The sequence below is a fragment of the Helianthus annuus genome, chromosome 14 (assembly GCF_002127325.2).
Source record: "Helianthus annuus cultivar XRQ/B chromosome 14, HanXRQr2.0-SUNRISE, whole genome shotgun sequence".
Classification (NCBI taxonomy): Eukaryota; Viridiplantae; Streptophyta; class Magnoliopsida; order Asterales; family Asteraceae; genus Helianthus; species Helianthus annuus.
Genome location: NC_035446.2, coordinates 161368008 through 161390594, shown reverse-complemented (window position 1 = coordinate 161390594; position 22587 = coordinate 161368008). Strand labels below are relative to the sequence as shown.

The window sequence follows — 22587 nt, the reverse complement described above, 5'->3', positions numbered from 1 at the left end:
GATTTTTTTTGTTTTCTATTTTTTTGCCGTTTTTTCAAATACCAAAACCTGCTGTTCTTTTCGAAACATACCCAGCAATTCTAATCTAAACATAAAACCAATATCAAATCAAAAATAAGCCATAATAACATCACGTTTCACGTTTCTTTGTCTAGTTAAGTTATAAGTCTAAAATAAAACATAATAAACATCAAGTTTCTTTTTTTCATCATTCTTGATCCTCATCCATGTTGTCTTCATTGCCATTCTTTGAAGCCTTCTTAGAGTTCATGAATTTTGAGAGACGTTCTAAAAAACTTTCGTTTTCAAACAAACCATCAAGGAAATCCTACAAAATAAGATGTAGATTATAAGTTCAAACAAACTACATATTTCCAAGCACAACATTAACCAAATGGGTCATTAAACCCGAGCCCACTATAACATACTTAAGACATCCAACTTTTAACCAAATCGGTACTAAATAGATGATATTAAACATTAAACTTGTGTTTGTATTTGCTGGATCTTTGTTAGATAACCTCAAATAGGTATCCACCTCTTTCAACTTCAAAAATATTTTCTTTGCAATGCATACAAAAATCCTAATAATATTAAAACTAAAGCAACAATTCATCCTACATCTAAATGCTGTCGATAATGGTGTTGAATCAGATCCACTAGTTACTCACTAGCAGTATAAACAACCAAATGTACAAAGAATAAAAGCATAAAACAGAGATCTAACAGGCATATTAAGTAGATGGGACACCTAGGGTTATGAAAGGGACGACTGTAACACACTTAAGACATCCAACATTTAACATATTAAGGTTGATCCAACTTTACCTCTGTAAGTGTAAGTGCTGGAGGTGTTTGCTCCTTCTCATGAGGACCAACACAACTTGGTGGTGCGAATCTAGATAGTGAAGGTTTACGCCCCATACCTATATAATGCCCGCGCCGAGCACCAAACACCTTTTCAAATACTTGAACTTCATTCACTTGTGACGAACTACCTTCTCCAAATTCGTCTTCTATGTTAGGTTCACTTTGGGACTCAAACTCTGCTTGTAATTCTTCCTGTGTTTTACAACGGCAATAGATTAATATAAATATATATAAAAATTATACTTTTAATAAGATACTTACGTATTTTTGCTCCTCTAGCTCGCTGGCAAACCTTCCATCTTTAAGAGTATGACCATTTTTAAACGCTTCGAGTCGGGTCTTATCCTATTTAACATTAAAAATTAGACTACTTTAAACAAACACTTATACGTAAAAATAGTGAATATATATATATATATATATATATATATATATATATATATATAAAGCATTACTTTTTTGAAACAAAAACTACTATATGTCGACGATCCCCCACGGTTTGCGTAAAGTTGTTTTTGGCGATTTGATTTGTTGGCACGTGACCGGTCCTTATGTTCTTTGGTCAAGAAATAGTCTACGGTTTTATTCCAATTCTCTTCACTCATACCCTTGGGGATGTTGGCCCTTGCTCTCGCTACATCAGTTTCCCCTCCGTTTGCTAAAAATTCTTCTTTTGCTTTGGCTTTTCGGCTTCTATAACGCTTCATGTATACCGCATTAAGGCCATCCATCAATTGTCTACATTTAGGATGCTTCTCAATTTCAGTAAAATTGAAACGCCGCTAGGAATTAAACAAAATAAGTTAGTTAAGTTGAAAACGAGTCATGAACAAAGAACATAGAAATATACTTAAATAATATATTTACCCTTAAATGCACCTCCATGGCATTCTTTTCAGCATCAGAAACATAGTTGTAAGAACTCTTATCGAATGCAAAGTGGCCAAACATATAACGCCCCACTTCGCGAGTGAACCAATCATTAGGGATACCAATTGGGAGATAAGTGACTTCTGTATCAAATGGAAGAGAAACTCGCCCCTTGTTTAAAGCAATCGCATGTCTAAGTCCTTTGTTTTTAGCCTTACCCCTTGTTCTCTTGGCTGGGACAACTACAATATAGATAAAAATTATTAGTCACAATACATATTTATAAAATTGAATAAAAATAGTAAATAAATAAACTTTAAAAAGACTTACGATCCTCCACATGCTGGCCCCGCCCAAAACCGCTAGGAGGTGGTGGATCCTCGGCACCATCGCCACCATGGCTTCTTGGCATGACACTCGCCATTTCTGTATATAGATAAAACTATTTAAGAAGATAAAATTAAAAAAAAAAACTTTTACAACACAACTATTTTCCCAGTTCTTCTAGGATGACCTAAACCGTCGCCACCGCTTCAGCCGTTTTCCGTGTCGATAACCCGCTGAAATGTGCAAAATTTAACATAAAATTTAACGTCTGTTAGTTTTAACACCTAAACTTGGTACAAAACTAAAAGTTACCTAAAACCACAGGGACTATTTATGTAATTAACTCATACATATATGAATGAGGTTTTCTAGCAACATGGAAGTACACCCAAGGTTTCTTATAATCAGACATATATAGAAATTACAACTCGTCTTTTAATCAAACTTTCCCTCGGAAGTGTCTGACTCATCAGACCCCTCCGTGAGATAATCAGGATCAGGCTCGTCATAATCTGTCTCGACTTCAGACACTTCATCATCGATAACCGTTGGCGGGTTAACTTCAATTGCAGACTCGCCCTCGGTGACATGAGCAGACATGTTCTGAAAGTATTGGCGAAAGTCGATGAAAAGTACACTATTAGATGAAGAGTTGTTGTGAACGACGTCAAGATCTTCAGCTAGGTCATTGTTAACATTTTGGACATTCTCAACATGACCATCGTTTAGTGCAGGTAGATCCCAAATTTTTCGATGATTAACATCCTCGACTACCCACCGATGGTTATTGATTTGGTTTCCTCGAGAAGGTTCTCGGACGTAGAAGACTTGTTTCGCTTGCGAAGCAAATATGAGTTGATCCTCTTTGCACCATTCGTGTTCTGTGTTGATACTGGTAATATTATTGTCATATGTGACGCCCATGCGAGTATCAAACCACTTGCATCGAAATAGGACAGTTGAATACCCATTTGCATAAAACAACTCAATAATCTCTTCTACTAACCCGTAATATTTCTCACCATGCTCTCCCTGTGTTGAAACCCCAGAGTTTTGCGTTGTGCGTCGTTTGTCACGAAGAAGTACCATAAACCTAACACCGTTGACTATGCAAGCAGTGTAAGTAGCGGCCTCTACATCCGCACCCATTGAAAGAGCATATAGCTCTGAGTGGAATTCTGAAGAATTTTGTATTTTCATGGAATACACCTAAGAAACAGAGTAATGAGTGTTATATATGTGTTACCTAACGAATATATAGTAATGTGTTTTACATATATATTACCTTCTCGAGAAACCACTTATGAAATTTGGTTTTAACGTCTTCTAGGGGATGTTTAGATTTAAATTCACTACAACAAAGACAAAAGTATACAAAAGGTAAAGAATGAGAAAATACATAACAAATAATGAAAAGTCAAAGATAGGAACACTTACTTCACATATTCCCTGACTTCTTGACAGTTATCAAGAACAAACCATTCTAAATTGAGTTTTTCGATTGGAGAAAGAAATTTGATCTTTGTTGCACTAGCCGGACGACATTTAGACTCAAACACCCACATCTTTCTTTTTTCGACAACAACATCCTCGTTTCTATCCGGGCGATTGAACTTTGTTTGAACATCTCGAAGGTACATCGAACAAAATGATAGAGCTTCTTCAACAACATAACCTTCAGCTATACAGCCTTCTGGGTGTGTCTTGTTCGCGACATAGTTTTTTAGCTTTTTCATATACCTTTCAAACGGATACATCCATCTCATACATACCGGACCCCCACGAATTGCTTCATCTGGTAAGTGCACAACTAAATGAACCATAATGTCAAAAAACGCTGGCGGATAGATCAACTCTAACTTGCACAATATCATAAGAATGGCATCCTTTGCTTTTTTCATATCCTCAACCAATAGTGTTCTTGAGCAAAGTTGCTTAAAGAACATACAAAGGTCTACTATTGGTGTATAGGTATCTTTAGTCAAAAATTCTCTAACCCCAATCGGTATCAAACGTTGCATGAGAATATGACAGTCATGGGATTTCAACCCAGTAATGTTACTATTGTTATCAGTTACTCTTTTGCTGATATTAGATCCGAACCCATCTGGCAGTTTAACATCTTTTATAAATTGACAAAAAAGCTTTCGATCACTGACCTTGAATGAGTATTTTGGGTGGGGACTATAGCACTTCTCTCCTTTTTTTTTCAACCATTGCGACTTTCGAATATTTAGCTTTTCCAAGTCGACCCGTGCATTTGGCGTGTCTTTAGACTTATCATTCATTAAAAGCGTACCAAGCAAACTGTCGCACACATTTTTCTCAATATGCATTACATCTAAGTTGTGCTTTAACTGCAGAGATGACCAATACTCAAGTTCATAGAATATACTTCGTTTCGACCAGTTCAACTCAAAGTTCTCCCGCTTTCTCGTACCACCTCCAAAATCAGGATGTTTGCCCGGTAAACGATGAAGTAAACGATCAAGTTGAGCTTCTATGTCAGCAGAACTAAATTGTTTCGGAGGGGCTCTTGTATCGGGTTCCCCGTTAAATTCTAAATTGGTTCTCCATGGATGGTCGAAATCTAAGAATCGACGATGACCAACATACACGACTTTATTTGTTACACGTACTGAAGGAGTGTCTTCGTTGCAAGTCGGACATGCTTTGTAACCCTGTCCGCTCCAACCCGATAGACTACTACGAGCTGGAAAGTCATTTATGGTCCATAGCAACATCGCTTTCATTGTAAAGAATGTGTTAGTCGCAGCGTCTTTAGTACGTACGCCCGACTGCCACAAATGCTTAAGCTCGTCCACCAACGGCCTAAGGAAGACGTCCATGTCCTTCCCGGGTGATTTGGGGCCAGGAATCACCAAGGACAACATGAATGAGGACTCTTTCATGCATAGCCATGGAGGCAGATTGTATGTGGTTAGTATTACTGGCCACGTGCTATGAGCCGAACTCATGTTACCAAAGGGATTGAAACCATCAGCTGCAAGACCTAGACGAACATTTCGGGGTTCCCTCGAGAAGTTAGGGTACTTAATATCAAATTCTTTCCATGAAGTTCCATCAACAGGATGACGCATCGTACCATCTTCTGATCGTCCTGTATGGTGCCATATCATATCTTTTGCAGTGTGCCTTGAACCGTACAAACGTCGTAGTCGTGGGGTCAAAGGAAAGTATCGTAATTTCTTATGAGGTACCTTCTTGCCATGTGTGTCGGGATCAACCCATCGACTCTCATTACAAACAGGACAATTCTGCAACAAATGGTGTTCTGCCCAAAAGAGAGCACAATCATTTTTGCACACATGTATCGACTCATACCCCAAACCAAGCTTCTTTAATGTCTTTTTGGCTACATAATGGGAAGGAGGAACCTTGTTGCCTTCAGGATGTGAAGCTTGCAACAACTCGAGGATTTCATCAAAGCAACTATTAGTCAATTTGTGCCTCACCTTGATATGCATAAACTTTGTTATAAAGTCAAGGGAAGAAAACTTGGTACAACCAGGATATAATTCTGATTCGGCTTCCTTTAACAGGCATTCAAATTCATCATGGACGCTACTACTCTCTGTACCTAAGTCCCCTTCGTTGAGGTCTGTGTCCTCTTCCATACGCTCATACATAACGTCTTCGATAACGGCAGCCATATCCGTATCGTTTGTCGGTGCAACATCATCTACAACTTCAACCTCAGGAATTAAACTTTCACCGTGATAGGTCCACTCCTTGTAATCCCGGCAGATGCCCCATACATTCATATGATGTTTCATCGTTGTGAAGGGTATTACAAGAGTATTCTCACATTTTGCACACGCACATCTTACATAGCCTCTGCTATCTGTATGTTCTTTACATCTATTGATAAAAGAGTTAAGTCCTTCCAAGTACTCGGTTGATCTACGATTTGGATTTTCAAGCCAGCTTTTATCGACAGACATGATCATGCAACTGAAACATAATTTAGGGTCTAAGGTATCGTTTTTTTAATAGAGTATTGACGAGTGATGTTTATTTTCTAATCAATTTGTAATCAACTCAATCTCTATTTGGTTACACATATAAATGTTTATTTTATTTAGTTAGGTATATAAATTTATTTATTTTTCTATATATACATACAATACATATATAACTCATTTTACAGCATTTTTGCAGCCTTCGGCAGCGATTGTGTTGCTGTTTTTACAGCCATTTTAAGCTGATGTTACAATATTTTTTTTGCAGATTTCTGCAGCCAGTTTATTGTTGTTTTTACAGCTAGTTTGATGTAGGGCTGTTAACGAACCGAGTCGAGCCAAACCAGATCTAGCTCGAGCTCAGCTCGAAATCAAATCGAGCTGGCTCGGCTCAAGCTCGAATTTTAAATCGAGCTAAGGTTTGGGGCTCAAGCTCAACTCGAACTAGATTCGAGCCAGCTCGGCTCGGCTCGCTTTAGCTCGACTTTATCAAGAGCAATTAAATTTACTAGTAAAAAAAATCTCAAACATGACTAAATTTCAAGTAACAAAGCCAAAGGGCAAAATATGCAACTTTTATTGACCAAAGAACAACACATGTAAGCATAGCTTATTAACTCTTTAGATGGTTTCACCCTGGCTTTTTATAGGGGAGGTTCTTTCGCATGCTTTCTCTTCTTAGCGATGTGGGATCTTGATTATATCATGCTTTATGTATTAATCTTGTGATTTTTGCTAAATTTGAAAGTGGCGAGTATGTAACCCTTACCTTTTTATTTCACTTCTTATGTGATAAGCATGTTTTAATGCTGCAAAGATCCGAAAATATAAGCCAATAGATTCACATATTTATGTTTCCACAGATTCAGAATTTTATGTATCCATAGATTCAATTTTATGTATCCTTCAAAATTAATATATAATGCTGAGATAAAATTTAACCGTAAGAACTAACAAATTACATTTTTAAGATCCAAATATATAAACTACCAGATTCACAATTTTATCTATCCATTAAAATTAATGTATATAATATAAAAAAATAATCCGAGCCGACTCACGAGCTCACGAGCCGAGCCAGGCCTAGCTCGGGCTCGGCTCGTTTTCAAATCGAGCCGAGCCGAGCCGGCTCGTTTATAACCGAGCCGATTTCGAGTCGAGCTTTATTCGAGTATTTTTCGAGCGAGCTTCGAGCGAGTTGCGAGCCGCAAGCTTTTTGAACACCCCTAGTTTGATGCTTATTTACAGCATTTTTCACAGCTGTTCTGCAGATTAGGTTAACAAGCGCCCATATTATTTAATATTTCGTTAACAGGCATCCATATTGTTTACTTAACAGGCCTGGGCCATATTTTGTTATTTTTTTAAGTTCGGTGTGGTTTATTTACTTCAGGTTATTTTCCGTACTGGACCGAGAACCGACCCAAAACCGAAATGGGTAAAATTCCAGAACCGAGGACCTACTTATATGTTTATTATCGGTTTCGGTTTTGGTTAATTCTATGTTTGGTTCTCGGTTCTTTTCGGATCCATACGTATTATGCACACTACTTTGCATGAAAAGAAGTGCTATCTAACTTAAAACAAAGAGTGTACGAACTTATATTTAGAAAGAGAATCTGGAAGATTTGTACCTATTAAGCGCAACCACTTTGTTGATGATTAACTCCGCAATTTGCTACTCACACAAATCAGCAGCAGAAATTATGGCCTTGTTAGGGGTTTTCGTGTCAGTTATTAAGGCCTTGTGCTTCCATACTGCAAGAGAATAAATAAGAACAGTGTTACAAGAAACAAACAATATTAATTACCAAAATAAAGAGCAGAATGCAATCTCCTACGGCGAGTTTAGTCTTTGAATGTTCTTTCAAACGCTTAAAGACAACGCTAAAAAACTAAACCAATACGTAATTTAAACCAAACCATTAATAGGTTACGTCTCCACCACTAACAACTCAAATCAACACGTACTTATTCCAAATCTTACAGCATTTTTCCAGCTTTGTGCAGCCATTTTGTAGCTGTTTTTACCGCCCCTTTTTACGCAGATTTTATAGCATTTTTTGCAGCATTTTATTGCTCTTTTTACAGCCAATTTGATGCTTATTTATACAACAATTTTTGCTAGATTAGAGTGTACCAATTTATATTTTAAAGAGACAATCTGGATGATCTGTACCTATTAAGCACAACTGCTTTGTTGACTATTAACTCTGCAATTCGCTACTCACACAAATCAACAGCACAAATTAAGGCCTTGGTGGTGCTTCTAAACTGCAATAGAATAAAAAAGAACAGATATATAAGAAACAAACAATATAAAACCATAAACACGAGCGTAATGCAATCTCCTACGACGGGTTTAGTCTTTGAATGTTCTTTCAAACGCTTAAAGACAACACTTAATATTATATGATTCTTTAATCCATATGCTGTTACACATAATCATTCTTATCGATGGTTTGTCCAATACGTAAGCTCACTTTTTTGCAACCGGGTTCGCATATAAACCATATACCATAGCGTTTAAAAATACCTAAACCCTAACTAACCGTAAGGCTAAACCAATACGTAATTTAAACCAAACGATTAACAGGTTACGTCTCCACTACTAACAATTCAGATATAGTAGTTCACCACACACACTTATTCCAAATCAGTTCTAATGCAAATCAAAACATACATAATTATTAAATAACAACAAATACAATAATAAAATAGAATTAAACACTTTCATATATGATTTTGTCATGTAAAAAAACAAAAGAGACAAATACAAGAACAAAACAAACAGTGGTCCTCTCAAACTCATGTATTGACTAAAGTTCCTTATTTTAAACCCCAATAAAGTCAACAATCTCATAGAATCTCAAGCACAAGTACAAATGGTGGTCCCTGTTAGTTTTTTATATCTATTTGGACGTATCGAATGGTGGTCCCTCAAGATGCAACAGCCTAATTTTAATTTGAACAACATACACCACAAAATACTTGCAATTGAACATCAAACAACACATAATAATTGGGATTTGAACATCAATCTTAATGATTAAACCGGTTAGGGTTCTTACCTACATAAACCACACAGAAACCTTGCGATTTGAACATCACGTTGCTTCAAAAGGCTGAGAATTTGATGCAACAAGAGCCGACATTCTGGCTGGTGGGTGGCAGGTAGGGTTTGGAGGAGGAAACGTGGAAGTGTTGTCTGATGGGGGGAAAGAAGCCCGCCAAGGATTTTAACTCAGATTTAGGGGCGACTTGTGAAGAAAAGAGACCAACCGTTAGATTCTTTACCTGATCGACGGCCAGAACTCATTGTACAAGGCTGAAACACGGATAGGCCCTTTAGGGGTGACTTTTTATATGTCGCCCCTAAAGATAGCGCCCCTAATGCTCCTTTTTCTTGTAGTGACATGCTCAATTTTAAGAATTTAGTTGCAAAGTTGATTATCAAGAAAAACAATTCAATACAATTCAACACAACTTATGACTGTTAGAATATAAACTTATTTATCGTATGAACTTGTATATTTATACTATGTATGTTGTACTTAATATCTAGGGATTGTATTAAGGTAAGATTATCAAATAATTATGTGACAATTATGGACGAAAGTTGGAGGTTGTCGAAGACAGTTACAAACAGTTTTGGCGCCTAGATCCTTCAACCGTGTTACCCATAACTGTCACAACATATGTATATATAGACATAAGCCGGAATCTTATCCAACACCAAGATATCAATTACATTTCTGTACATTTCGAATTCATTCATTGTTCAAGTTTGTGTTTATTATTATTCGAAGTCTTTTTGATATCCAACAAAACAAACTTCCTAAGGGAAAGTATTTTTTGGTGGAAAAAAAAATTATTAAATCCAGTTAATAGTGTTTAAAAAAAAGTTAGTTATAAAACCCAGTAAATCACAAACTAATTCAACATCCCTTTCAATACATATTCAAGAACCAACTGAGTTTAAAATGACACACTTCACTTCCAAAGTTGTTTCGCGGAAAGTAACGAGTGCAAGGTCCACAAGGACCTCTTTGCATATATTTTCTCATGCCCACATCTTAATAATTTGGATAATGGTCAATGGTATTTATTCTCAACCACGAGCATGTGGAAATAATTTACATCGAATTCGCCTAATAGTATTTCCTAAATAATCATGAGTCTTTTTCTAGCACCAAGAGCATTGTCAGTGACTCAATGGGGGTTTACAAATGCCCTCTCCTCCACGCTGACATTACCTGTTTGTACTCTCACGTTTTTCTCTCCCCATGAAACTTTTTCATTCAAATATATTAGGGCCTACGGAGTGGGAGCGGTAAACTTGTGTTTACCGAATCGGTGACCACTGCCTACCATGTTTATGTTTATCGATCAAAGTTACCGAAATTGGGGGTGTTTTCGGTGAAGGTTCACCGAATCGGGGAGAGGGAGGGAAGGGGAGAGAGAGAGGGGTGTGTGGTGAGGTCCATACATTTTCCCACTTTTTTAAATAGTTTACCTACTTTCTATTAGGTAAACACCGCCAACGTTTTTGAGCATTAGGTAAACAATTGACATGACGCTATGTGATTGGGTGATTTGGGAGTTTACCTATTCCAAATGTCTAACCACTCCCTTCACCCTTAGAAAAGATAAATAAATCAAATAAAACAAAACATATAAAACAAGTTTCTAAAGTAGCATTTAGAAAGAGGGACAATCTAATACTTTGAAATTGAATTAGGAATATTTTTTACATGATAGAGCCACCCAAAACCCACTGAGAATTTTAATATAAAGTTAGTCAAATTTTAATTTGACCTAGTCTTCCCTAGTGATGGCTAGCCATCAGGAGAGCGGATCAATGGATCAAGTTGGGGTGTGATGACGTAGGTCTCGTATTGAATAATCATTTTTAAATAAAAATATTATTTTTATTATCTAAAAATGAGAAGACCAACGTCTATAACTTACTAGGCACACTCTCATAAATTATCTTTAGTCTTTAAAAATTAGAAATAGTTCACCTTTTTCTCACTTTCCATGAATTTATTCTTCTTGCATTTTCAACGGTTTTCATTATTAGAAGTTGTCACATTCTTGGTTGTACATTGTATTAGGTATGATTGTTATTTACTTTATTGTGGAAATTAGGAAAGTCCATTTGTTTTGGAAGAGGAAATTATTGGTCGAGAATTATAGAAAAAAAGTAATTATTTCCAAGGATTGGGGTTAGCGGACATTATTGATCCTCTTGGTTCAGTCCCTAATCCGACCTGTTTTGACTATAATTATTCGCTTATTTTTACTCTCCTACAATATTTCCAAGATCCACCATTAAGAAAGGGGTACGTTAGTTTGGAAATGTCCTAGATATTTCCTATAATCGTGACATTACTAGCCAGATTATTGTATATTGGTGATGCTCATTAGATAACTAGATAACTGATAAAGAAAACAAGAACGAGTATACCTTTTTGTTCTGAAAACATACCAAAAAAAGCATGATCAAAACGAAACAAAATTCTTTTTATATAGGTAAGGTACGATCACAAGTTTATGTTGAAATGTTACAATACTTCATGAAAAGTATGTTAGTTAACAGTTAAAATCATCGCAATTATTCAGTTAAATCAACAGAAAAGTCGTCTATAGAAGCTCCTTCAAGTTACTACTGATGATTAATCTATCAACAATAACTCAGCTATCGTTGATCAATCAAGTTATTATTGATGCATACTTACGGACTGATAATTGCTACCATTGATGGAGATAACATGATTGTCACTTATGGACAGTATTAATGATCAATTACTATTGACGACCAATTATTACTACTGATCGGTTTCGATTGTTGATGTCATGCAAATCCAAAGCAACTTCTAGTGGCTAAAAAACAAGGTCATTTGTTCCACTTTGAGCGTTGGACGCTACCAAGGCGATGCCCACTTGAAACAATAGTTGTTAATGTCATCGCCTCTTGTGCCTAGGCCCATTTTCCAGGCGAGGCGAGCCAATTGTGCATTAAGTCGAGAGAATTGCACTTTAATTCTCCAGGTGATGGTTCAATGCAAATTTCGACAGGATTCCTAGATTTCCGATATTTTCTAGCCAAGTTCTCTAAATTCCGGCAAAATTCTAGCTAGGTTTCTACTTTTATTTAAGGCAAACTACTTTTCTACACTAGTACACTAAATATTTTAGAACTTCCGGTACTAAAAATATGTTATTTAATGTTATATAATAGCTTTTGTTTATTTTATATGAAGATTTTATTATTTTTCTAATACATAATATATATTTTTTTTTCCGTCGTACGCTTTTCTTTTTTCAGGTCCTTGTTTTTTTTACATCTTGCGCCTAGGCCTCAAGCGAGGCCTTTGCGCCTTGAATGCGTAACACCTTTAATAACTATGCTTGAAACCCCATGGTCACTAGGGGGCATCCAGGGTTCGGACTACCGGGCTCATTGATGTCATAAAGCATAGTCTCAAATAAGTGTGTACTGCATACGTTATAGCTTGTATTGATATTTATTATGATTTCACTTTCGTGGTAAGTAAATTCAACTAAACTTAAATAAACTAAAAAATGACTTAGATGATACTAAAATTCGATAATCACCTACATGATATTACAAAATAATGATGAAGGTGTAGACAGGTTCGTAATATTAGTGCCGAGAATTTCTAAACTCTTTTTTCTTCTTCCTGGCTTTTTAATTTGGAAAATAAGACATTATGACTTGCTGAGTTGCTCTTACGCTTTGCTGAGAAAGCAGCCCAGAAAAAGTTGGGCCTTTTTGCAGCCCAGAAAAAGGTTGGGCCTATACTTTAAGCTCCGTGAGTTGGATAACTCTTAACTAGTTAGTCATGGTCCATGGACACTATTAGGTTGGAGATACTGGACACAAAATGCATGTAATTTCTGGGCTAAGTTTTTTTTTTTTTGAAGGCGGCAATTTTATAAAACAAGGAAAACATGCTTAAGCAAGATGCTCAAGCATGAAAAAGAGTACAGAGAAGATAAAAGAGGAAAATATAACAAGAAACACAACTACAACCTAAAATCACACCAGGTCTTCCAGTCCATTTTAATCGATGCCGCCCTTGAGGTAACCCACAGGAATGCTAAGGCTTTGATATCCCCCATTAGTTTAAAGACCTGATACACCTTGTTTTTGAAAATTGTATCATTTCGAGCCAACCATAGAGACCAACATACATCGGCCACCACCGAATAAATTGCCTTCTTCCTGTTTTCTGTTATCCGGAGACTTCCAACGAATTCCAAAAGCTCCACCACGCTTAAAAGGAACCTCGGAAGAGGAATTTTTAGCCAAAGAGAAACCGCAGTCCACACTTGCTGAGCGAATTCACAAGTAATCAAAAGATGATCTGCGGATTCGAGGGCTCGACTGCACATGACACATCGATTAGAAGGTAGTTGCACCCTCCTCTTGATTAAGGCCTCCCTAGTAGGTATTCGGTCCAACACCACTCTCCATAAAAAAACAATTTATTTTTTTTGGGATCCAACTGATCCACTTTCAGGTGTTTTGTTTCCTGAATTTTTTGGATGCTATCGAGTTCCCGCCTTAAGTCGCACACCTGAAACTCCACACTTAGTCCACCTGAATCCCATAACCAAGCGTCTGGTGTATCTTCAACCTTTTGATTTTCCAACAGTTGGACGAGTGCAACCATTTCAGCGGTAGCAATTGAGTCGTTTGACGCCTCCACGCTGCCCAAATTCCATGAGATGCAGCCCATGACAGTTGAGTATTTCTGTCGTGCTGTGCAGTATTTGGCTCGATCGAGGGTAAAGAGGCGCGGAAATAGTTCCCGTAATGGAATATTGCTAGCCCAATTATCCAACCAGAAGTATGTTTTCTCACCATTTCCTAGACAAATCTTCAGTCTATTTTTTATAATAATCAAGTTGTTCTCCGACTTTCGACCCATGTTTACAATACTTTTCCAAACCCCACCAATCGAGCTTTTTAGAGGGATAAAGGAAGGAAGTTTTACACCTTGATGTATAGCTGATATGACTCGCGCCCAAAGTTGTGACGGCTCGTTTTTGAATCTAACATTCCACTTCACCATAAGTGCTTTGTTTGTAGAAGCTAAACTTCCAATGCCCAACCCCCCTTGTTCTATCGGCGCAACCACTTTGAACCAAGGCGCCCAACAAATTTTGTTGTTGTCAAGGCACCCGCCCCATAGAAATTTACGTCTAATTTTTTCCAGCCTTTTAAGTATTTCTACCGTAGCATTGAAAAGCGAGAAATAGTATGTGGGAAGATTACCTAGCACGGCTTTTATCAATGTCACCCTCCCGCCAAAAGATAGCATTCTTGCTTTCCAAAGGGAGAGTTTGTTTTCGAAACGCTCCACAACGGGCCTCCAATTTTTTACTAGCCCCATGTTGGCTCCCACCGGGAGGCCAAGGTAGATAAACAGAAGAGTTCCCGCTTTGCACTCAAGAATGGATGCCATGCGAGAAATTTCTGGGCTAAGTGCCTAAGGGTACATGCATTAACTTTATTAATTGGTTTGTTCACAAAACCCTGACCACTAAATTAAAGATCAAATAAAATAAGATCTTCAGATAAGAGTATTTGTTATGAGGGTGAAAGGGGGCCGGTGCCCATGCCACGTAGGCATGGGGGCATGGAGCACAGCCCCTCTTGGGCGTGATCGGCGGGTGAGGAGGTGGACGGAGGCGAGTGTTGTTTAATTTCTTTTTTTTAATTATTAATTAATATATAAACGAATCATTTGGCTCTATCTCTCTAAACAAAGGAAGTCTTATATCTTGTTAAATTTTGGTCATCTTGATTCCCCAAAGCCCTGACATATAATATAACAGAAATTATGTCATCAAACATTGCCCCATACTTCAACAGTTTTGTGGTCTCCAATTTTTGTATTGTCGAAGTAAAAAGTCGGTTTGGACAATCTTCCATGATGCCAGTCCTCACTACTTGTACTTTCATGATCAATCCTCCTCACCTCATCAAAATCTGGGATCCATGATCCACTTCTTGTCATCGGTTTGATATTATCTTGGTACACAACACACACCCCGCATTCCACAACACCATCTTCAAAAGTTATGATAAGATCTTCAGATTCTAAACCATGACATAGATTCCCAAGGATATCAACTGGCAGATATCCAGTCCACACAACATCGGCGCTTTTTGCTGTACATGCTGCTACCTTACCAATCGAACTTTCCTCACCTGACACTTTGAAATTGATTTTACGGAATGTCGTCAATTTGTCTAATGGTGGTAAAACGCGACAGCATAAGGCCAGGCCTGTCATTTCCGTCATACAATTTTGTGGTAACTTTAGTGTGATCGTGTTACCCAAGCGTTGGTTGCTAAACCACTCAGGTATTTTGCTTCCAGGAATTGTGATACTTAATCGATGATTCACAGCAGCACATTCCTGCATCAGCGAACAACATCCTTAGTTAAGTGTACTACAAGATTCTCATTATGCACATAATATAAATATTATTAAACAACAAGTGGCTAGTGTAGCGTCCATCAAATCGGCGCTAAAGTAACGTTTTTTAATTCTTTTATTTAACTTATACACTTGCACCACTGCACTTTAAGTATTTACACTTGCACCCCTTACACTTTAATCAAATCTTTTTTCTTTTATCAATTTATGTTTCTACCCCTAAACTTTAATAGAGATATCATACGGTTCCTAACTTTAATAATTATTTTACTTTAACCAATTTATGTCTATATCCTTGAACTTTAAAAGAGTTAATATACGGCCCTTGAAGTTTAATAACGTAATTTTCTTCTTTTATAACCGATATTTTTTTTCTTTCATCTTTTTTATACGTTTAATTATTTTTTATTTAACTTATTATAATTGAAGCTGACTTTAGACGTATTTACTTAACCGTGTGTCGTTTCAACGTCGTACCTTCCACCAGATCTATAGTCCGGCACAACGACTTACTGAATTTGTTTTTATCGTTTTCATTCGACTCAAAACACGTGTCCAAATCCTTTCGGGCGACTTTATTTTTGGGTTTTCTCTTTCGGTTACTATACCGAGTGTCAATATTTGTCAATTGACCTCATGGATTATGAGAGGTCTTGAATTGTATTTATAGATAAAATGTACAACAATATCTCCTATGATTGAGGAGATCAACAATAATCAGGAAAGAGAATAAATACATAATAACTATACATAAAGAGAAAATCATTTACTAATACCCCCTTCAATCGAAACGGTGGCGGTCCGAGACGTAGTAACGTACGAACTGCTCAAATTGGGCACGCGGAAGACTTTTGGTGAAAATATCAGCCACCTGAAGATTGGCCGGAACAAATTTTGTGTATAACTTTCCTGATGTAACAAGCTCCCGGACAAAATGATAATCCAAGTCAATGTGTTTTGCTCTTTTATGTGCCACTGGATTTTGTGTCATAAACAACGCACTCTTATTATCACAAAGGATAGTAGGTCGATCTGGTGGCAAGGCTCGTAATTCACGAAGAAGATGAGTGATCCAGATCATCTCTGCAGCCGTGTTAGCCATTGCTCTATATTCAGACTCACAACTGGATCTGGACATAGTAGGTTGCTTCTTAGCACTCCAGGACACAAGATTACCTCCCAAGAAAATAGAATAGCCATAAGTGGACCTACGTGTCTCCAAACAACGAGCCCAGTCCGCATCAGAGTACCCAACAAGAGAACTTTTGTGAGGGCGAGTAAAGGTGAGGCCATAAGCAAGTGTCCCTTTAACATATCTGAGTATGCGTTTGACGGATTGAAAGTGATCAGTCGTCGGAGCATGTAGAAATTGAGAAACTTGATTCACAGCATAAGATAAATCTGGTCAGGTGATAGTCAAGTACTGAAGTGCACCAACCAGAGATCGATACAAAGTAGGATCAGAAAACGGCAATCCATCAGACGTGAAGGAGATAAGTGGAGCCAGAGGAGTGCTAACCGGCTTAGAGTCAAGTAAGTCCGCACGAAGAAGAATGTCCCTTGCATACTTGGATTGAGTTAGAAATAACCCATTTTCAGTATAGGATACCTCAAGGCCGAGAAAATAACTTAGATCACCAAGATATTTGATGGCAAATTCCGTATTTAAGTGAGAAATAAATGAGGCGACAACACTGTCATCATTACCGGTAAGTATAAGATCGTCAACATAGACGAGCAAATACATAATACATGGCCCACGAGTAAAAACAAAGAGAGAAGTGTCAGCGCGACTACATGTAAATCCATAAGCTGAGAGACAAGTACTTAAACGTTGAAACCAAGCACGTGGGGCTTGTTTCAAACCATAGAGAGCTTTGGATAACTTACACACGTGATTCGGAAATTGCGGATCGACAAAACCAGGAGGTTGTTCCATAAAGACTGTTTCATTTAGATTACCATTTAAAAAGGCATTCTTAACATCTAGCTGATGTAATTTCCAGGAGTTTAAGACAGCAAGAGACAAAACGATACGCACCGTGGAGGATTTGATAACTGGACTGAAAGTGTGAGAGAAGTCCAGTCCCGGAATCTGAGTAAAACCTTGAGCAACTAAGCGTGCTTTGTAGCGCTCAATGGTACCGTCCGAATGATATTTAATACGATACACCCATTTTGAACCAACAACATTTGCTGAAGATGGTTGTGGTACCAAGGTCCACGTATGATTGATTTTCAATGCCTCTAACTCGTCATGCATAGCGGCCAGCCATTGAGGATCTTTCAATGCAGTTTTGACACCCTTTGGTTCTTTGGCTGAGAGTAAGGCTTGGTGAAGGCGATGAGTTTCTAGAGAAGCAAAATCCGCTTGGTGTTTTGGTTTGAAAATACCGGCCTTGGATCGGGTGGTCATTGGATGAGTGGAGGAGGTGGGCGGAATAGGTGGTGGTGGTTCGGTGGAAGAGGGAATGGTGTGAGGATGCGGGTCAGTAGTTGGAGGTGAAAGAGGTTGGGCGGAGGATTGTGGGGAAGGAATAGATTGGGCCGTAGGTGGTGTAGGGTGATGTGGGGCTGGAGAGTTTGGGGTGTGGTCATCAGGTTGGGCCAAAGGTGATGTATTGGGCTAAGTTGTTGGTCCATCAGTAGGATGTTTGCATAAGGTGCAAGAAGATGGGGCAGGAGGTGCAATAGGGGCAGGTGTCGAAATATGAGATTGTGCAACAGGTGTTGTAGTTGGTTGAAGAATGTCATCAATGAAGGATATGAGCTCCAAATTGGAGAGATCCGAGTTGGAGGCGGATCCATTAAATGGAAAAACCGACTCATTAAATCTTGCATGACGACTAATAAACACACGCGAAGTGGAAGCATCAAGACAACGATATCCTTTATATTGAGAGCTGTACCCAAGAAAAATGCAAGGAATGCTGCGTGGTTCCAGTTTGTGTTTTGAATAATCACGTAAACATGGGAACACTTGACATCCGAATACCCGAAAATTACCATATTGAGGATGTTGATTGAAAATTAATTGAAACGGAGACTTGTTATCCAATAATGGTGTGGGTAAGCGATTAATGATAAAGGTTGCTGAGATAAAAGCATCGACCCAGTAACATGCTGGAATATGGGCATTAAATAACACTGCAAGTCCGGTTTCAACAATGTGACGATGCTTCCGTTCTGCTCGACCATTTTGTTGCGGTGTATACGGGCACGAAAGGTGATGAAAAGTGCCATTATCCTCAAAAATTTTACGCACCCGGTGGTTTACAAATTCTGCACCACCATCACTTTGGAACACTTTTATTTTTCTTGAACATTGTGTTTGAAAAAGATTAATAAAAATAGGTAAAACAGAATAAAAGTCTGTTTTAGATTTGAGCGGATATAGCCAAGTGAACCTGGAAAAATCATCAAGAAAAGCCACATAATAGCGAAAACCATCCGTAGAGGAAATAGGTGCAGGGCCCCATAAATCACAATGTATCAAATCTAAAGGATAAGCGGCACGCTTAACATTAACATTAAAAGATAACCTTTGTCCTTTTGCAAGTTGACACGGAGTGCAAATAATTTGTTTGGGTAACAAAGACGTAATAGACAAAACACCCAATTTATTTAAACGTGAAATAATATCAAATGAGACATGTCCTAAACGAGCATGCCAAAGTTCAAAAGAATCTTTATTCGACACTCCAGTAGCAACGAGAGCTTGTGGTTCATTCTTGAGCACATAAAGACAATTGACACAGCTGCCTCTAGCGAGTACCTGTTTTGTTTGCCGATCCTGAATAGTAAAGAATGGTTGAGAAAACAATACATCTACAGGATAGTCCGTGGTTAATTTGCTTACTGATAAGAGACGCTTTTTAAGATTAGGAATAACCAAAACATCCTTGAGAGGAATATTATTGGAAATAACAGTGGAACCAATATGAGTAATAGGAAGTTTGTTACCATCACCAAACATAACCTGAGATGTACCTGGATATGGGGTTGTCTGATTTAGATCTGCACATTCAGGGGCCATGTGATCGGTAGCACCCGAGTCAGCATTCCAGTCGGGGCCATTCTCAGTCACATGGCATTGAGCATGAAAGGCCTTTGCCAAAGATTCATCAGTGGGTGCAGTTTGATTGGCATAAGCATGCAAGTTAGGACATGAAGAGGCATAATGCCCATTAGTGCGACAAAGTTGGCAGTGAGGAGGCCTACGAGCAGATCCGCGACCCCTGCCACTAGCATAAACACCTCGAGATCCAGAGCCTCGAGATCCAGATCCGCGGCCCCTGCCCTGCTGAAAAGAAGAGGACCGATTCTGTTGAGCGTGAAAGGCAACAGGGGCAGGCGAGCCATGGAGAGATTTCAAAAAAAGTTCCTGACTTTCAGTCTTGTTGACTAATTCACGAAATGGTAAGGTCGGTGTGTTGGCTCGAATCGAAGTCGAAAAAGTCTCATAAGATGGTCCCAAACCACAAAGAAACCAATGAGTTTTGTCAATCTCTGCAACAGGATGTCCTATTGCAGCCAATTGATCACATAAATTTTTAAATTTGTGACTGAAATCACTGACCGAAGAGGTACCTTTAGTGAGTTGACGAAGAGAATCACGCAACACATGAATGCGTTCAACCGAAGAGTTGCTGTAGGCTGCTTCAAGGGCAACCCAGATCTGCCGAGCATTAGTGATACCGATTACCTCAGCGGCTGCTTGTTCAGAAAGGGAAGATTTAAGAAGAAGAATAGCCTGCTGTTCAGAATCGGCCCATTTAGCATAATCAGGGTTTGAGACAGCTTTGTCTTCAACAGTAATGGTTTTAGAAGGAGAGGAAGAGGAGCCGTCAATGTGCTTCAATAGTTGTAAAGAGGCGAACAGGGGTTGAATGTTGTCTCGCCATATCAGATAATTGTCTGAAGTGAGTTTGGTAGACATAAGATGTAAAAGGGTATTGATGGAGAAGGAAGAAGAGGTTGTTTCAGCTATAACAAAAGAGGAAGAAAAGGTGAACGGTGGTCCAGGAAAGAGAAAAGAGAAAAAGGTGAGGTTTTTTTAGAGAAGAAAGGCTGATACCATGTCAATATTTGTCAATTGACCTCATGGATTATGAGAGGTCTTGAATTGTATTTATAGATAAAATGTACAACAATATCTCCTATGATTGAGGAGATCAACAATAAATCAGGAAAGAGAATAAATACATAATAACTATACATAAAGAGAAAATCATTTACTAATACCGAGTGTCAGTAATGTATGGATACGGTAATAAATAAAACCGATACCGACTAAATTCCTGCCATTAACGTTATTTTTACCATTACGTCTAGGTTTTCATTCAATTTTTTTTAAATTTGTCCATCCCGTGCTGCGAAGCGCGAGTGTAACCACTAGTTAGAGATTAATTGAGATGAAGAAGATACCTGGACCAAAGATTGCATCAAGAAACTAGCAAGGTGGCTTTGACTGTCTTGATCCACTAAGAGTTTGGGACAGTAATAGAGTGAGAACTTAAACAACCACTTGTTTTTGTTTGAAAAGTTTCCAATCTTCTGCAAAGACCTGAAACGATCTGCCCTCAGAACTTGAATAAGTGATGGAAGCTCAGGTAGCTCCTTGAGGTGCACACAGTCACTAAGGTTGAGGTATTTGAGACGAGAGAGCAGCGAGATGCTTGCAGGTAGGGAGGTGAACAAGTTTTCACTTAGATCCAACTCTTCCAAAAAGGGCCACAAAATATGCAGATCAGTAGGGATGTCGTCCTGAAAAAGGTTGTTATTTTTTAGATCTAGTGTCCTCAAAGAACCCAAAAGTTCGCAACCCTGAATGCGGGGAACATGTTGTGTAATCCTATAATCATGTATTTGTCTTAGTGGGCCGCTTACACCCATAGAAAAAACGGTAAGCCCCGTCAAAAGTCTGATGGACCATGGTAGTGTGATTATGTTATGACAGTCATTCATATTCAACACCAACAACCTCCCCATCTCTCCATAGACTCTTGGAAAAATATAGCTTACGCAAGAATTAAGATGCAGACTTTGTAGGGATTTCATCTTGATACAATGTGGGAGCCAAGTAAGTTTCGTACAAGAACTCAAATCTAAGTGAATAATCTTTTCGTGAAGAAAAACAGATTCATGAATATGCTCCAAGAACCCACAAAATGACAAATTTAGGCGCTCAAGATTTGGGGCCAATGAGACGTCTGGAAAAAACTTTATAAACTGCGAGTGACGTAGATCCATGAACTTAAGGTTGGTGAGGATGACCTGACAGATATAGATGATGGTTGTTACAGCAAGGTCAATTTAAGACTTGTCAAAAGACAACTTTAAACTAAAAAAACCGATACCTTTTTCTCTATTTTTAGTCGAGTTATCCAACTAAACATCATTTCAAGGCCAACAAGCTCGCTCATATCACTTGTTATTGTCAGAATTCTAAATGGGTAGCTTATCCAACTAAGCCATTTTAGTTGTTTAGGGAAATATTCAGGTTCCGTCCAAGTGAAATGCCCTCTAACTTGAAGGAGCCTCAACTTCTTCATGCACTTAAAGATTTCTGCACAGCAACGGCGGTTTTAATCACCCTTGGTCTCCACTATGGCTTCAACTGTCTCCATTCTCTAGGATAAACCAATCAAAGCATTCAGGTATATTTCTTCCAAATTCCACATTATTATAGTTTACGCATTTATAAGAATAGGGCTTACAGTGGTTTTTGTCATTACTTCTTTGATTTCCTTTGGACACCATACCATGTTGTTTGAATAACAATCACGAACAATGAATCGACCCATCTCTTGTATCAAATCATGCATATGAAGATATCCATTAGAAGTCGTTAAAAGAGATTTTTCAATCAGCACGGTCATTCCACTTACAGCTTCTAAGCTAAAACTATCAAGAATTCTCGTGATACTATGCCTTTTCTTACCTTTGAAGAAACATGCAATGTGAATGAATATTTCCTTTTCAAATTTATTTAAACCATCAAAACTTAACTTTAGAGTTCCATTGATATCCTCGTTTGGTATCTTGGCCAAAACATT

General features: G+C 38.1%; 1 protein-coding gene across 8 annotated transcripts; it reads right to left on the bottom strand.

Annotated features, from left to right (window-relative positions):
* Positions 1-86: 86 nt before the first annotated feature.
* LOC110904674 lies at positions 87-9464 on the bottom strand. Of its 8 annotated transcripts, none has more exons than XM_022150519.2 (10): positions 9122-9390; positions 8230-8324; positions 7685-7808; positions 2229-2300; positions 2071-2166; positions 1738-1982; positions 1326-1652; positions 1132-1215; positions 829-1062; positions 87-328 (listed from the first exon to the last, which is right to left on the bottom strand). In XM_022150519.2, exons 5-10 carry the CDS (start codon positions 2162-2164, stop codon positions 209-211), a joined length of 1104 nt encoding a protein of 367 aa, XP_022006211.1. In that variant the 5' UTR covers positions 2165-2166; positions 2229-2300; positions 7685-7808; positions 8230-8324; positions 9122-9390; the 3' UTR covers positions 87-208. The 8 variants fall into 8 exon arrangements, 5 of the variants coding, with proteins under 5 accessions (XP_022006211.1, XP_022006210.1, XP_022006209.1 ...); XM_022150518.2 differs by having other exon boundaries at positions 2255-2300; positions 9122-9389; XM_022150517.2 differs by lacking the exon at positions 2229-2300 and having other exon boundaries at positions 9122-9388.
* Between the last annotated feature and the right edge of the window lie 13123 nt (positions 9465-22587).

Bases quoted from the DNA above. Each gene is read 5' to 3' on its own strand.
- LOC110904674 (XM_035983457.1), bottom strand. From the start codon at position 6,038: ATGATCATGTCTGTCGATAAAAGCTGGCTTGAAAATCCAAATCGTAGA. The intron at 3,420-3,504 runs GTAAGTGTTCCT...TCTTTGTTGTAG, and splicing joins GAAGTCAGGGAATATGTGAA to TGAATTTAAATCTAAACATC. The intron at 3,277-3,352 runs GTAATATATATG...TCTGTTTCTTAG, and splicing joins ATAAGTGGTTTCTCGAGAAG to GTGTATTCCATGAAAATACA.